General features: G+C 45.8%; 1 protein-coding gene across 1 annotated transcript in view; it reads left to right on the forward strand.

Annotated features, from left to right (window-relative positions):
- Window positions 1–12035, forward strand: part of LOC142465303 (uncharacterized) — a 39007-nt gene extending 26972 nt beyond the window's left edge. The window contains exon 5 of the mRNA XM_075569335.1: window positions 3756–12035. Coding sequence (XP_075425450.1) covers window positions 3756–5572 — 1817 coding nt within the window. The 3' untranslated portion in view covers window positions 5573–12035. The remainder of the gene's footprint in view (window positions 1–3755) is intronic.
- The last annotated feature ends 5780 nt before the right edge of the window (window positions 12036–17815 follow it).

Genomic DNA, 17815 nt, shown 5'->3' on the forward strand with positions numbered 1-17815 from the left:
GAAAGGGGAGCGGGGGGAAAGGGGGACGGGGGGAAAGGGGAGCGGGGGAAAGGGGAGCAGGGGACGGGAAAGGGGAGTGGGGGGGGGGGGGGGGGGAAGGGGAGTGGGGGGGGGGGGGGAAAGGGGAGTGGGGGGGGGGGGGAAAGGGGAGGTGGGGGGGGGGGAAAGGGGAGTGGGGGGGGGAAAGGGGAGTGGGGGGGGGGGAAAGGGGAGTGGGTGGAAAGCAGTGGGCATATGTATTGTCATAATTTATGTATGGGCATTTCCCCCCCCCCCCCCTCCGTGCGTCCGTCCCCCCTGCTGGTTCGGCTGCTGCCCCCCCCCCCCTGTTCCCCGTGACTCCCCCCCCCCTTTCCCTGTGACTCGCGGCTCGTCCCCCCCCCCCCCGTTCCCCGTGACTCGCGGCTCGTCCCTCCCCCCCCCCCGTTCCCCGTGACTCGCGCTCCCCCCCCCCCCGGCACCCGCTTGGTCCCCCGATGTTCCTTCCTGCTGAGTGAGGCGTGCAGGCGGCGGCAGGAAGCGCCCTGTGTGGGCCTGAGACTCGCGCTCCCCTCCCCCCCCGGCGCCCGCTCGATGTGGCGTCCGGCTGAGCGGCGGTAGGAAGCGCCCTGTGTGGGCCTGAGGCTGAGGCGGCATGCGCAGTGGGGCCTGAGGCTGAGGCGGGATGCGCAGTGGGCCTGAGGCTGAGGCGGGACGCGCAGTGGGCCTGAGGCTGAGGCGGGACGCGCAGTGGGCCTGAGGCTGAGGCGGGACGCGCAGTGGGCCTGGGGCAGAGGCGGGACGCACAGTGACTTACCTGAGCGGGTGGGTAGCGCCGGGGAGGTAAGGGGAGCGGCTGGGGGTAGGAGGGCCGCGCTTCCCGTCCGAGCCAGTGCAGGGCGGCGCACGTGATGGGGGGGGGCGGACAGAGGGGGTGTGTGTGTGTGTATAGAGCTGCTGTGTTGTGTGTGTGTGTGTATAGAGCTGCTGTGTTGTGTGTGTGTGTGTGTGTGTGTGTGTGTGTGTGTGTGTGTGTGTGTGTGTATAGAGCTGCTGTGTTGTGTGTGTATGTGTATAGAGCTGCTGTGTTGTGTGTGTGTGTATAGAGCTGCTGTGTTGTGTGTGTGTGTGTGTATAGAGCTGCTGTGTTGTGTGTGTGTGTGTGTGTGTGTGTGTGTGTGTATAGAGCTGCTGTGTTGTGTGTGTGTGTGTGTGTGTGTGTGTGTGTGTGTGTGTGTGTGTGTGTGTGTGTGTGTGTGTGGCCCGTCACTCCGCCTCAGGCCAATGAGAGGTGTGCGGGGGCGGGCGGCCCAAGGGACCAATGAGATTTCCCCTAGGGACATCGGACATCCAGGCAGGCAAACATACAGTGCTTTCACTAATATAGTATAAGATAGGCGTATGTAACAGTTACAGACCAGATTAAAATGTGAAATAGCTTTGGTTTTCAAAGATATCTGGAGAACTAGCTATTGCTGTTACTGGAAGATGGGGGGGGGGAGGGGGAAAAGGTGTAGGGAATAAAGGGAGAGTGGCTGTGGGCAGAGATCAGGCTGGTGGTCATTTGCTCAAAAGCTTCCTCCAGACATTGCAGCACTGATCCCAGCGGGGGGATATCCTGCTGACTGGGGAGGCCATTGCTGAGATCCCACTGTTTGGTGCAGCTCCTATTGGCTTGTTCGTATTTCCCTTAAGCCCTTTAACTCGCCTTTGCCAGTGCTGATTGGCCAATGCAAATGAGCCCTTTCATCCTCAATGGTTCTTCTGCAGCATCCGCGCCATGATTAGTCGCCACCCCGTCTACCATGATTTCCTATGGCAGCATGGAATCTATGTAAGGGGAACCCGATCAGCGTTTCAGGTCTCGAACTTATCCTAGTGTAGAGATGAACTAAGTGGTGTTCTTCAAGGCTGTGCCAGACACACCTGAAAATGAGCCTGGGAGTCTTACTGAGCGGGAGAATTAAAAGTGTTTCTGTGCTGTGGGACTCTCCGTTGCCAGAGAAGCAGCAGAGAGCAGGACTTTTAATCAAGAGAATTTGAAAGTGCTTAGCCCTGAATCACACTAGAGAGGTCTGGGTGGTCTCTACCTCCACAGGAGTTGAAGAAAATCCCAGGTAGGCCTTGGAAGTGGGGCCTGGCTCCTAAGTATTCCCTGTTATGGTGAGTGTTGTATGAAGTGAGGAAAATAACCCGCCGCTAGTGAAAAGTTGAATAAATAAGAAGATGCTCTAAAACCCAATAGGAACTACCTCTAGGTCCATAAGCATACAGAAATAAAAGTAATGGGGAGCGCTATGAAGTGCAATTAGTGCAACAATATGACAAAAGTGTCACAATGGTGAATAATTACTGATAAGGTCAAGTGAATAAAAATATTAAAACATATATACACCATGATGCTCTCTTTTCTTCTTCAAAAAGCAGCAAGCAATCAGATCTCTTTTATTTCTGTATGGTGAGTGTAAGCTCTGTTTGTGATCTTGTGCCGTTTACTGGCTCCGGTCACAATAAATCCTCTTTATTGAACTGCTTTATCCTGTCTGGTGCCTTGATCCCAGTGTGAAGATCTGATCTACCATGACAGTCACCTTTGGCACGACTCGAGTGTTATATCCAAGATAATCACATGCTCCTGACACAACCTCCTTATTGACAGCATTTCCAAGCAGCAGCCAATCAGAATGCATGAAATTACCCAGCCCACACACAACTGCCCTGATCCTCATCCTTTTGATCCTCACACTGTTCCCCACATTGTGCTAAACCCCTGCTGAGAAACACTCAGAAAATAATATTTCCAAGATCATGGAATGTCAACTGTTCCCCTTTCTCCCTTTAATTCTGACTTGTGACATCTTTATCTGAGTTTGAGTCATTGTCCAAGTCTTCTACATCCACTTGTACATGTAACATGTTCTTAGGGGCATCAGACACATTGGTAAGAGGTATTGCTCCCTTCTACTGAGATAGCACACAGAAAAATGCTTCTTTCCAATCTCTTGTGTCCAGATTAGGAGGATCCTTAGATGATTAGAGGGTCCCAATATCCTATAATCCCAAAAGGATTAAAGGATCTCAATAACTGTATGGGTTTCTCTAATCTTTCCCCCCAATGTCACCAGACTAATCCTGGTTTCATTCCACATACCAGACAGTGGTACCTTTTACCACTATGTCACATGTAGGGGAATACGATGAAAAAGGAGGTATTGAACTACTCGTAAATGCCCATTTATATCAGGATTTGAACATACAAAACAATATAAATATTCATTCAGTTTTCTGAAAGGTTTAGCTCCAGTGTCATTTATACCACACAAATGCATTGTCAGGGGTTCTCTCGCAGTATACATTCTTGTCTGATTCCCACCACAAGGAGCCAGGACATCCATTCTGTTTGGCATTTACTCTGGTCCCTGGTATTTGATGTGGACTTCAGGGTGCCATGTCTGAGGGTCAGTTATACAGTACATCTGTGATTTTTTTTTTTTTAGCTTGGATAACTTAACCTACTTTTTAAGGAAAGACTAGAACATTTCAGTTATTTTAACTTATTGCAATAGATTTGCATAAAATAGCTATATAAAAGTAAACTAACCCCTAAGTTGCTTTTAATTTTGCCACATTACTAAAAGTAGCTAAAGAGCTTACAGTACATTCCATTTACTATTTGGGACAAGTTTTATACTAATTTAAATTTTAAACCAAAAATGTTAAATTATCTTTATGCTATTAATTAACTTATTTTGTAGCCGTACATTTATTTCCCACAGATAAATCCCTGAGCAGAAGTACACCTGCAGGAGGGCACACCCCTCTTTGCTCAGAAGATTGTGTTAATGAAGAGAACCGGGTTGTTAAAAGTGATCAAGGAGCAAATGACTTGAGGCAAAATAACCCAAGTAAGAGACAGAGAGAAGCTGTGAGAATTATGGCTGAGGAATCAGAGTCACGTGAAGAAGAAAATCCCACACCCTCCCACATTTATACACCAAGAGAACATACAGGGACTGAATATGTATCTACTCATATTAAGAAGTGGGACAAAGGAAACGCTAATGCCCAGAAATTTCACAAGAACGTGTCAGTAATGAAGTATAAATGCAGCAAATGTGGTGAAGACTTTAATAATAAATCAGCTTATACAATTCACCAAAGAACACACAATACAGAAAGGCTGTATAAGTGCTCTGAATGTCAGAAATGCTTTACTAGTAACTCTAATCTTTTTCAACATCAGTCAATTCACGTGGGAGTGAAAATGTTTCCTTGTGAATGTGGGAAACACTTCTCTAGTAAATCATTTCTTTTTAGACATCAGAGAATTCACAGAGCAGAAAAACAATTTTCTTGCTCTAAATGTGGGAAATGTTTTTCCAAGAACTCACATCTTGTTAGACATAAAAAATCTCACGCAGGAAAGAGACCATTTGTTTGCTCTGAATGTGGGAAATGTTTTTCTGACAGCTCAAAACTTGTTAGACATCAGATAATTCATACCGGAGAGAAACCATTTGCTTGCACTGAATGTGGGAAATGCTTTTCTCACAGCTCAAATCTTGATAAACATCAGAGAATCCACACAGGAGAGAAACCATGTGTTTGCTCTGAATGTGGGAAACGTTTTTCCCATAAGTCAGATCTTGTTAGACATCAGATAATTCACACAGGTGAGAAACCATTTGTTTGCTCTGAATGTGGGAAATGTTTTTCCCATAAGTCAGATCTCGTTAGACATCAGATAATTCACACAGGTGAGAAACCATTTGTTTGTCCTGAATGTGGGAAATGTTTTTCCCATAAGTCAAATCTGGTTAGACATCAGATAATTCACACAGGAGAGAAACCATTTGTGTGCTCTGAATGTTGGAAAAGTTTTTCCCATGAATCAGATCTGGTTAGTCATCAGATAATTCACAAAGGCGAGAAACCATTTGTTTCCTCTGAATGGGAGAAAAAAAATTCCGACAGTGCAAAACTTGTTAATGATCAGAGAATTCACACCGGACAGAAGTCATTTGTTTGCTCTGAATGTGGGAAATGTTTTACCCGGAAATCACATCTTGTTATACATCAGAGAGTTCACACAGGAGAGAAACCATTTGTGTGCGCTGAATGTGGGAAATGTTTTTCCGACAGATCAAAACTTGTCAGACATCAGATAAGTCACACAAGAGAGAAGCCATTGGTGTGCTCTGAATGTGGGAAATGTTTTACCCAGAACTCACATCTTGTTAAACATCAGAGAGTTCACACAGGAGAGAAGCCATTTGTTTGCTCTGAATGTGGAAAATGTTTTTCCGACAGCTCAAATCTTGTTAAACATCATAGAATCCACACAGGAGAGAAACCATTTGTTTGCTCTGAATGTGGGAAAGGTTTTTCCCAGAATTCAGATCTTGTTAAACATCAGAGATTTCATAAACGAAAGAGACAAATTTCTCCTAATGTGGGAAATGTTTTACCCAAAGATCAAAGCTTGTTAAAAATCAGCGACACCACAGAGAAAATATATAACATTAAATCTGTCACTATGAAAGTTCTGGATTTTTGCTCTCAGAAAGTTCAGGACATTAAGGTCCTTATTTGATTAAAGTGGCCCTGAAATAAAGGTTATGCCCAGCCTGTTACCTTCATTTTGGAGTGAAATAGATGTAAAAATGTATTTATAATAGGATATAGTTTTTTACTAGAAAGTATACCCTCCCCCTAGTCACATCCACCAAAGCCCCCTGAACTGTTTCCTCTGTCTTGTACCTGGCTGCTGCCATTTGCTGAGAGACCCCTGCTGAGATGAGGCTTTTGATGATTTTGAGATCTCAGACAAAGCGGCACCACTGGTGATGGAATCTTTAACCCCTTCCCTCTTATTTTTACATGTCTGTTCTGTGCGGGCATGCCCTGATTGTGGCTGAAGATTATCAACTGCCACAAATGTCCCTATAGGTGCAAAAAGCCCATAGGGAACAATCGGACAGAGAATCTTTAAAATTCCCTTCCTGGCATTTTGGCTTTTAGATTTAATTGGGGAAGCCATTCACTTGCTGTACTGTCTCTTTGGATATGATGGACCATGCAGAAACCTCCTGACTCTGCTCTCAGCCTCCTATCCACACAAACTTGAACTTCTCTTATACTGTGAGCTTTAATAACCTTTACTACCCTCCCAATTATTTTACAGCTGCTCGCTGCTGAATTCTATGTTAATCCTTGCGTATGGTATCTCTTTATTAAATATTGTTTAATAGCTCAATTGTCGTGACTGAGTGTTAGCTCATGTGGTTCTTAGTCCTTGGTTATTCTGTTGTATACTGCATTGTGTGGTACTTGCTAGTGTGCTTTCTAAGAACCCTGTCACTGGCAGTGCCTTGAGTCCCATTGTCCCCAGTAACTGCTGAAGTATAGCATATACAGACACTTATCTTTGGAGTGGGACTGACTCCTTTTGTGAGTAAGTGATTACCAGGAGTGGTTGGAAGTGTGCCCCTGTGTAAGAACATTGTTCTTGGGTGGGTTCCCCTCATAGCCTGATTGGTGACAACCTCCAAGTGATTTTAGACTAGGATTGTTACTGTGTATGCACTGTGTTATGCTCTAGTTTTGCTGTGTATCTTCTGGGAGTCTTGAGACCTCTTGCATTCGCAGAGGTCCTATTGCCCACAGAAACCACCAATGTACAGTAGTAGGCTATTGACTCCCACTGAGAGCCAGTGGTTCGCAAGAGTGAATGGGAGGTACCCCAGTTATATATGCATAGCTCTTCGGTGCCCCCTCCCCCTAGTGGTCTGGAGTAGTGATGCTACCATCCTAGTAGAATAGGATAGGATTAGTCAGTTTGTGTTTTTGGCACCCTTTTTGTCCTAGCCCACGTGGGAATCCTTCATTGTCAGTAGGACCAAGGTGCTTTCCCGGTGGGTGGAATCTGGATAGACAGTGTACCGGCATTCTGACGTTAAGTGACAGACTTTACAGTGGTGCCGTTCCATAAGACACATTCACATGTTGTTGTTGTTCACAAGTTGTATGGTTTGTTCCAGTGCTGGATGGTGATTTATGAATTAGTACCACTTAGTAAATATTTATCTAAATAACTGCAGACGTTTTGACTATATTCTCAGTTTACATTTTTAATTATCTGAACTATGTACATATTTTTTTACCTGAGAGAAAGACATAGAATTTGTCAAACTAATATTTTTTAGCTTATCAAGAAATATACTCTGTGTGAAATGTATTCTATGCACATAAAACAGAAAGGATGTACAGTAAGTGCAGTAAAAGTTGAAACACATTCAAATTAAAAAATCACAAATAAGGAATACACAATTGACACTTATTAATTGTAGAAGTAGTTTTTTAGTCTACTTATTGGAGTGTCTGTATGGACTCCAATATGTAGGGAGGACCAGTAGACATGTTAAAAGGTTGGTGGAACACATTTATGACATTAAGATAGAATTAACAACACACAGTGTTTCTAACCACTTCATGTGTAGGAATAGAAAGTACATTGGAGGGGAGGTAATAGAGTCGCATACTTATTTATTTATTTATAAAATATTTTACCAGGAAGTAATACATTGAGAGTTACCTCTCATTTTCAAGTATGTCCTGGGCACAGAGTTAAGACAAATAATACATGGTTACAAATACAGTTACATAATGAGCAGGGTATACATTAAGTACAAGAGATTGCATGCAGAGTTAAAGATAATATATATTATGGGCATATGAAACAGTTACAGACCAGATTAAAATGTGTGACAGCCTTAGATTTGAAAGAACTTAGATTGGTGGTAGATGTAAGAGTCTCTGGCGGTTGTTCAAGTTTTGGGGTGCACGGTAAGAGAAGGAGGAGCGGCTGGATACTTTGTTGAGCCTTGGGACCATGAACAGTCTTTTGGAGTCTGATCTCAGGTGATAGGTGCTGCATGTGGTAGGGGTGAGTAGCTTGTGACGATCAGTGGTAATCTGGCCTGTAATAAAGGTGTTATACCCGGCTAGTTACCCCTAATTCGTGTGGGAAGAGAAAGGGTTAATGTACTATGTATGTGTATTCCAAAGCACTTTTATTCCCTGTGAATTCAATTCCCAAGTCTAGTTAAGCAGGCAAATGAGGTAAAGTGTTTTGTGATCTATGGGTAAGCACTGTGATGTAATTTGTGAGTCAGCCCTGCAAAGTGTCCAGGGGATTATGTGACTATATGTACTAATTTCTCAGATAGCAGACTTGTAATGGGATTTGCATGTGAGTTACAATTGTATTGAGGGGTCTCTGATTTAATCAGGGGAGGTTCCTGCAGATAAATGTGCATTGAGGATGAGCTGGGAGCTTTGGGAGTCCCTGACTTCAAAGGGCATCCAGTGGCTTTGTTGCCAAGTTGTCTGGAGATATTCAGGATTATCAAGCTGCAGAGCCATAAGGAGTGGGGATGGGCCAGATAACATTAAGTATCTGCCATCAACCCCTCCTATGGGCTAGACAATGCCCAGCCATTCAGCCATAGTCATGGTGTTGCCAGGGGGTAGGGGGCACCCCTGCTTTCTCCCAGAGTTCCTTGCCTGTTTGTGATGGGAATTCAAACCCTATAAAGAGGCAGGTTGCCCCAAACCCAGAGTTGTAGAGTGTTCGCTGTTCATAGTTGGTGGTTCGTGACTCTAATCCAGCAAGGGAGAATTGCTAGCCAGTGTTATTCTTGAATACTTCACCCTGTTATTTTACCGTAAGTGTTATTTTTAAGTGTAATTTGCGTTACAGTGTTGTTTTTGCCCGAAAGGGAATAAATCTACAGTTTATTTTATCATTTTGTACTGTTCAATCAGTGCCCAGTATATTCGGCGTGAATTAGGTCTGGTCTACCGTGACACATAAATTTCAAGAAGGGAATCTTATTGGATTTACCACCTTAAAACACTTGCTTCTGGAGGTCTTAACATTGAATTAGACCCAGGCTCCTTTCTACGCTATTAAAAACCTCCCTCTCTCTTCATTATTATTTTTTTATACATTCAAAATAGATGTTTGAATATTTTAGATTTCAGATCTTAAATATGTTTGATTGTGGGATTTGAACATTGAAATCAATATATTTGTTTTTGTGATGGTGCTCGTCTCCGATCAGGAAGCGGGCTAGCAGAGCTGCGGTAGGGATGCCAATTAACCTACCAGAGCCCAGGGACAGAGTTCTGTTAGAGTATCCGTGGTCGGTATGCAGGTAAAGGGTCAGGGCAGGTGGCAGTGGTGCACAATCCAGGCGATAGGGAAAAGGTCAGGGCAGGTGGAAGGCAACGAGGTCTGGGTCAGCAACAGGAATTCCAAATGAACAGGGAAGTCACAGGAACTGGCAAGCCACACAGAAGGCTCAGGAACTAGAGCCCAGGGTGGCCAGGAACAAAGAGAAACATATACAATGCTGAAACAGGGTCTGGAAGTCACTGCCCTTGTGTAACGCTCGGCCTGCCCACAAGGACTGAGGTGGAAAGGAGTAATACCACACACCTAACAGTAAACGGGGGCACGGCCGGAGTGTGGAAGTAGCGTAGATGGTCCGGGTAACAAAAATAGAAATGATACCGTATTTGACAGCTCCGGCGAAGAAGGGTAAAGTTCATAAGCCAAGGGTCGTGGGTTGGAGAGAGCAGTGTAGTCGAGTGTCCGTGAGCCGTGTCCAGGGGTTGTAGAAGTCTGCAGCGTAGTAAGTCCAAAGCGAAGTCCAAAGGGTTCCAGAGAGCAGCGTAGTAGAGTCCAAAGCAAAAGGTTAAATCCAGGGAGGTCAGCAGAATTTCCAGGGACAGGAACAGACACTGTAAGACAAGAGAGGCCAGGCAACAGCAGACAGCACCAAGGTACAAAAGCTATGCAGAGCAAAGAGGAAATGGTGAAGGGGGACTAAATAGGGGGCTGGGACCAATCAGTGGAAGGGGAGTAACGGAGGAGCGGCACGAAGAAGGACCTGATAGGAGAGCAGAGTGTGAGAGTTTGTGACCAATCAGAGTGAGGGGAGGAACAGCGGAGTGGCCCGAGTAAGACCCAGATAGGAGAGAATTACCAGAGGCTTTGGGAGTGGTCTGAGCAAGGGGAGGAGCGGAGGAACGGACAAGGGAAGGAACAGAAAGGGAGGAAGGACCTGGGGGGCATAGCTGATGGGGCAGGGGTGTGCAAGGTACGTGTGCCGCGTCAGGGGAGGCGGAGAGTAGGAGAGAGGTACTGGAGGGTTTGGGAGTAGTCTGAGCAAGGGGATGAGCAGAGGGACGGACAGGGGAAGGGTCAGATGGGGAAGAGGAACCTGGGCGGCGGAGATGACGGGGCAGAGACATGCAAGGTGCGTGCGCTGCGTCAGCGTAGGCGGGTGCCCGGCGCCAACTAATGGCGGCCTGGGTCCGCGCGTGCCCGTAGGGGTGACGCGCGTGACCTGGAGGTGCGGGGGTAGCCGCCAGTGGCGAGGGACGCCGCCGGGGAGCCCAAACGGCCTGTAATAAAGGTAAGGAGGTGCTGGAAGCGGGTGTACCCGCAGTGCGGATCCTTACACCTTGAATAGATGCAGCCAATATAGCAGGCTGCCAGTAATCAAAATGTCCACAGCAGCCAGGTAAGGGCAGGTGTCACGATGACACCAACTTTTATCAACACATTTATATTTCTGGGTACTTGATTGAACAGAACAAGTTGCAAAATAAATTGTGATTTATTTCCTCAATAGACAAACACACGACATCTGCAGAATACACTGAAAACAACACTCACTGGGATAAGGGAACAAAATAAATTGTCCTTGGAATTAAAGAAATTGTCCTTTGCTTGCAAGCGCCAGAAATGCAACCTTGGTTTTTAAATCCTGTGGTTATGTTGTTATTAACCCCTTCACTCATGGACTGGTTGCTGCTGGTCTGGAGCAAAGTCTTGCATCTTTACATCATGGATTAAAATTCAGGAACCACACTGGGGATACCTGGGGAGCCACAGTTATAGACTGCCCAAAGCTATCTTTAACATGTGGATCCAATACTCCTTGTGGGAACAAAAAACCCCACGATTTGCCAAGTTACACACAGTTCATAAGACCGGTCAAAAGGGCTGTCCGGTGGGCAGGCGCATGGGTCAGGTTGACGCTCATGCCACTTAGCATACCTGGGCTACACCCATAACTTGGCACCACTATGTCTGATTTTTGACCAATAAATGTCAATAGACTGGCATCTGTGATACCTCAGAATGCTGGCCGTGTATAATTTATGGGTTTCTGGGTCTTTTCATAACTGACACCCTTTTAGACAGGGAGACTCTAAATCTGTGAGACCCCTTTTGAGGCTCCGTCATAAAAATACCTACCGCTCATTGAAATGCCGGTTTTTATACTGCCATCATGTGTTGGTTAGAGGGTATGGCGAGCAATGAATTTTGTCTTTTAAAATGGCAGCCAGGGAATGGCTTGTAAATGGGGGACAAAAACGTCTGGGACAGGGCAACCACAGTAATGCATAGCAAATCCGGTATTAACCCCTTCCTCACCGTTACAGCAGGTTCCAGCCAAAGCCTGGACCCCTTACAATTTTCTCTCTAAGAAATAATTTATTTATTTTAAAAAATGTGTAATTAAAATATTTTAATACATTTTTTTATAGTATTTTTTAAATAATATTTAAGTTCCCATTTGTCAATTTCAAAACAGTCAATAATAGTATTATTCAAAAGAACATCTGTTTACAAACAATACAGATGCAGCCACCAGTATTAGGCTGCGGCCACGCTGGCGCTGAGCGCGCAATGCTTACCAAGGTTCCTTCGTGCAATATTAATTCTGCCGTCCCTGCTCACGCAGCACGTGCGCGCTCGTGCGCGAGCACGTATACTCTCCCAAGCTTGGTGCTTGGAGAGACACTTTGGTTTGATTTTTGAGTGCAGAGCAGGGTCACATGACCCTGCTCTGACCAATGGGGAGAGAGAGAGGCAGAATATGCTGAGCAGAGAGAGGTGGGGAGGGGGCAGAGAGAATTTTTTTATTTTTCTTCACAAATGTTTTTAATTCAATATTGTTTGTTTTAACATTTCCATTGCCAATATAGGCATCTTTATTAATTTGCTTCTTTGCTCCTCTCCATATTTGGTGGTGGAAGTGGGGGGGGGGGGCAGAGAGAGGTGAAGGGGGGAGGGAGAGAAAGGAGAGAGGGGATGGGGAGAGAGAGTGGGGGGATGGGGAGAGAGGGGGAGGGAGAGAGGTGGGAAGGTGGAAGAGAGAGTAGGGAAGGGGGGAGAAAGGAGGGAAGGCGGGAGAGAGGAGGAAGGGGGGGAGAGAGGAGGGAAGGGGGGGGAGAGAGGAGGGAAGGGGGGGGAGAGAAACTGAATGGGACTGCAGGGACCCCTGCTCTGTAAATCCGATGGGCCATTAGGAATCTCACAGAAATGTTGAGGCATTTACTGTAAGATGCCTTAGTTTTTACCCAGGCAAGTGATCGGATACTGGTGGCTGCACCCATATGACTCTAGTGTGGTTTTTAAGTATAACCAATCTTTTGTCAAAGCTTTTTCTGTGTCTAGGGCCAACACCATCATGGGAATATTATGTTTTTTGGAAAAAGCTATGACATCTATAGCTCTCCTCGTGTTGCCTGTTGCCTGTCTGTTGGGTATGAAGCCCACCTGGTCATTATGGATGAGGGGACGGGAGTTATACATTTTAATATTGTGGCTAGTATTTTAGAGAAATCTTTTATGTCAGTGTTAATAAGCGAGATGGGTCTATAGCTACAGCAGCATGTAGGGTCTTTATCTTCTTTGTGTATCACTGAAGTAGAAGCCTGGAGTATATTTGTCAGGAACTGAGCTCCCTGGAGATTGGTTTATTTAAAAATACCAAGTCACTCTCTTGGAGTTTAGGTAGACCCAGAGTGGTTAGACAGGATGGCAAAGCGTTTGGAATTACATTGATTGACTTTTGTCTTTTTACCATCATATAATTTGGAATAGTACTTTTGGAATTCTTCCGCTATGCCGTCTGTGTTAGAAGTGAGAGCCATTTTCTTAGCCTGATAGATTTGATATGGTTGTCTATTGTGGAGTCTTGCCGCAAGTAGAGAATCCGCTTTATTTGCTTTCTCAAAGTATGTCCTTTTAGTTCAGGTTAAAACATTCTCTGCCTCTGAAATAAGACATAGATTTAAATCTCCTCTTAGATGTATTAGTTTCCTGTGCAGGGCTGGGTTAAGAATCTGTTTGTGCTCTTGTTCAGTTTGTGTTACTAATTTTTTAAGGTTATCAATTGTTTTTTTTTACCCCTTTTTGTTTATTCTGTCGGTGGAACTACTAGCGGCCACTATTACAGCTAACATGGACATTCCGGGTGTTAATATAGGGAGCTCTGAATACAAAAGCTCCTTATTTGCAGACGATATTTTACTAACACTATCTAGACCTCCGGGGTTAACCCCTTCATTATCTTAGTGTGTAGCTACTAAAGTAGAAAAGTTCTGCTTTTATTTTATTTTTAGTACCTACAGTATGATTGAAGCAGGGGGTCTCTGGAGCTGAACCGCACTAATTGTCAGGTCCAGGGTCCCCCTGCTTCTTGAGGTACAGGCCTCAATGTGGGGTGCGGTATCTCCTGCAGTTTAAATGTCACGGTCACGTGGTGTTGGTGCTGCACAATGTTGGAGCTCTTAGTAACTGTGAGTGTAACCGTGACATGCCTGTTCTTCACAAAGCCTTAAGCACTTTTGTCTGGACCTGAGGAAACCCTTGTTCTTTACTCATGACACTGGAAACCCGATTTGTTGTTTATCGTCCCAACCTCCAACAGAACGTCTCTGCTCTCTCTCTTTCTGCGACTACTACCGCTTGCGTCTCTAGGCATCTCTTTGCTTCTGCACATTCTGCTGGGCATCCTAGCAGGTGGACTGACCCTGAGTTTTATCCAGTCCATCCTGAGATCACTCAGGCTCTCCCCAGGGCTAACTCCATATGATCTCCCAGACCCTTTTATACGCTCCACTCTCCTTAGTACTGCCTCTTCTACAGCCTGACTTTACTAGTGGCTGTTTGTCCATCAAGAGTCACATCATCCTCTCCTAGAAGCGACTCCCTGCTTCAGCAGAGCAAGCTGGGAGTTGTAGCTTCCAATTGCAGCCAGGGAGTAGTGTATGTGTGAAATCTGCCTGCACTTACAGTACAAGTGAAGGTGAAAAGCTGACCAGCTTGCGAGCTGTGTATTAACCCTTGTCCCATATGTAGGTCACGTGCTCACAGGGTGCCGTACGTGACAAATGGTGGCATAGCGGTGGGATAACAATATTTATTTTTGTTAATATCGGAGCTTTTTAGCAGTTTGTGTTTATGCCTGCGGGATAAATGAAACACTAAAAAGTCACTGACCTGTTCATCTTGCGAGTGATCACAGCTCAGTACCCCAAAGCTATTGCTCAGTGCTATTTTTATAAAACATACAAGCAGACAGTTTCGTACCCTTCCCCCTCTTGTTTTTTTTCTACTACCTTTTTATTTTGAGTAAGTGTAGTAAATATGGCTGCTTTATACCAATGTCAGATGAAAGAGGCGCTGATGACTCAGTGTGAGGAGCGTGATCTCCAAGTCTGGGTAAAAATAAAGAAGAGCTGATACAAATCTTGCTAGAAAATGATAGAGAGCAAGATTCTCCAGTGGGACAGGATGACCAAAGCAGTGGAACAGAGGCCGGCTTAGCTATGGAGATTGCCCAAGGATTCCAGGATTATCATAGTCTGAGGATTCCAGCAGTTCTAAACCTCCCAGTGCCCTGGATGTGTACAAACTAGTCTCAAGTACCTAATGCAGTTGCAGCTCACCACCCAGTTCCAAGAGCATGAGGATGAGGGAGAAAGGCAAGCAGCTGCAGATGTGAGATATGCTGCAGAATGTGAATGGGCTTCAGAACAGGAAGCAGCGAGATATGTAAGGAGTATGATCTTGGGTAAAAATAAAGGAGCTGATACAAATCTTGCTAGAAAATGATAGAGAGCAAGGTGCTACTCACGGCCTGGGTGACAAAAGCAGTAGAACTGAAGCTGGCTTAGCCCTGGAGATTATCCATGGGACAAGGTTCATACTGTGAGGATTCCAGCCACTCAGCCTGCCTTTGCTGTGGATGTGTACATGCAAAATGCTCTCAAGCACCTGGGACCAGTACATGATGCAATGCAGTTGCAGATCATTACCCAGTTTCAGCAAGAGGAGAGGCAAGCAGCAAGATATGCTGCATAATGTCCAGCAGAAAGAGCGAGATTTGCTGCACAATGCAAGGATGCGAGATACGCTGCAGGTCTACGGCACCAGATGGAACTTGCCAGGCTCCAGAGGGCATCGCCAGAACCAAGCAGCAGAGATTCCAGCCTTTTCAAACCATGTATGGAGCATTTCCCAAGCCTGGGAAAAGATGGGGACCTGGACACTTTCCTGCATGGTTTTAAAAAATCCTGCAGGCAGCATCAGTTGCCACGTGATCAGTGAGCACCGTATCTTACACCCAAACTGAATGAAAGAGCCCTGGATGTGTTTGCTGATCTGCCTGCACACCTTGACAAAGATTATAAGGCCATCAAATCTGCTTTGCTGCACCATTTCATTATCACCCCTGAAATCTACAGGCTAAAGTTCAGAGCCTTTTAGCACATTTGTACCATCAGCTTTTCTGAGCTGGTGGGGTATCTGACATCATTGTGCACACAGTGGGTTGGCAGCCTGGAAATTGAAAGTTTTGCAGGGTTGTTGGATCTCATAATTTATTAGCAATTTTAACCTTGTGCCCACCTGAAGTGAGAGTTGGTGAAGGAACGAGGTCCTACGTCAGCCACAGAGGCTGGCCAGTTTGCAGACTCCTATGTCAATAACAGGATTCCGGTGGTTAACAAAGGGGTCCCAGGATGGAAAGGGGGGGGGGGTGGGAAATCCAGAGAAAAACTCCAGCAACCTCCTCTTGTTATGCTTTCTGAGGCTTCTTTGGAAGGGGGGGGGTGGCGTTTGGCACACCGGGACAGTGGGAAATTCGCCAGTATTTTGCCTGCAAAAAGCAGGGGCATATCAGCAAGGGCTGCGAAGAAAAGAGGAAGCTTTTAACTACTTCTGGAGGGGATCGCACCGTAGGAGTGCGCATAGGTCCCTATGTGGTATCTGAGCTGCAGGAAAAGAGGAGAGGTGCCCACTTGCTGCCAGTCATGGTATGAGGTTTGGCAAAATCCGTCCCGGGTTTTCAGAGTCCGGTCCACGATTTTGCTCTTGCTCGCCCTCTGTGGCAGAATCGTACATTTTTGCTCCTTGCAACTTCTTTTAAAAGGACAGCCCTGCAAGCAGGACGTTGCTGAGCAAAGTTCCAGTTCATGCTGACTACATGCAATGCACATACCTTTTGTCTTCCTCGTTACCAGACCTGGCTCACGTACCTCGACTATCCTTGTCTACAGCCTGCCTCGGCCTCTGCATCCACACTGACTACGCAACTCTACCATCACCCAGGAGTCTATCTCCCTGATAGTGACCATTGGATTTCTACATAAGGAGCTACTCCCTTTCATGGTAATCAACGCACCCTCAGCACCTGTAGTATTAGGTTTTCCTTGGTGGCATTCCCACAACCCTACAATTGACTGGTTAACGGGACAAGTGACCATCTGGGGCCAGCGATGTCAATGGACTTGCTTGTCTATACCTCACCCCAGCTCTGACTCACTGCTGGTGTCCGTGTCTCTCCCCGATGGTCTTCCCCTCACTTACCAGGATTTTGGGGATGTTTTCAACGATAAACAAGCCGAGGTGTTACCACCACATCGGACATTCGACTGTCCAAATGACTTGCTCCCAAGAGCCATCCCACCTCATGGGTGCACGTACCCCCTTTCGGAGCCGGAGATGAAGGCTATGCGGAAGTACATAGAAGAGAATTTGAAACATGGATTCAGCCGCAAGTCTACATCTCCTGCGGCAGCTGGTTTTTTCTTCGTGGGAAAAAGGATGGGTCTCTGCGTCCCTGTATAGATTATCGGGGGTTGAACAAATTTACAGTCAAAAATAGTTTTCCTATCCCTCTCATTCCAGAACTATTGACCGACTCCGTGGGGCCTCTATTTTCACTAAGATGGATCTTCGCGGTGCTTACATTTGGTCCAAATTAAGGAGGGTGATGAATGGAAGACAGCGTTCAATACCCAATATGGGCATTATGAATGCTTAGTGATGCCATTCGGTTTGTGCAACGCTACGGCTGTATACCAAAGCTTCATAAATTAGGTATTCCAAGATCTGCTTGATCAATTTGTGGTCATATATCTAGACGATATCCTGATTTAGAACTTCATCACGGTCTGAACTCTGGGTCCAGGTCAGACAGGTGCTTCAAAGGTTACGGGAACACGCTCTCTACGCCAAGATGGAGAAATGCCAATTTGAATAAACTAAGATCTTCTTCTTCGGATACATCATCTCCGCCCAGGGTTTTGAGATGGACAGAGCCAAGGTCTCAGCATTGTTGGACTGGCCCATACCGGAGGGTCTCAAACCCTCTCAGCGCTTTCTCAGATTCGCCAACTACTACAGAAGGTTAATTTAAAACTTCTCCAAGGTGGTGGGTCCCATTACATTTCATTATGAAACAGGGGGCGAATCCAAGAAGTGTACATGTGAGGCAGTACAGGCCTTCGAGAGACTGAAGTCTGCTTTCTCGTCCGCCCCAGTCCTGGTCCATCCCAACCCCTCTAAGCCTTTCATAGTTTAAGTGGATGCATCTGATGTGGCGGCCGGGGCCATCCTATCCCAACGAGTTCCAAGGGAGATTACAACCCGGCGTCTTCTTTTCTAAAAAAAATTCTTCCGCTG

This window comes from Ascaphus truei, chromosome 13, assembly GCF_040206685.1.
Source record: "Ascaphus truei isolate aAscTru1 chromosome 13, aAscTru1.hap1, whole genome shotgun sequence".
NCBI lineage: Eukaryota > Metazoa > Chordata > Amphibia > Anura > Ascaphidae > Ascaphus > Ascaphus truei.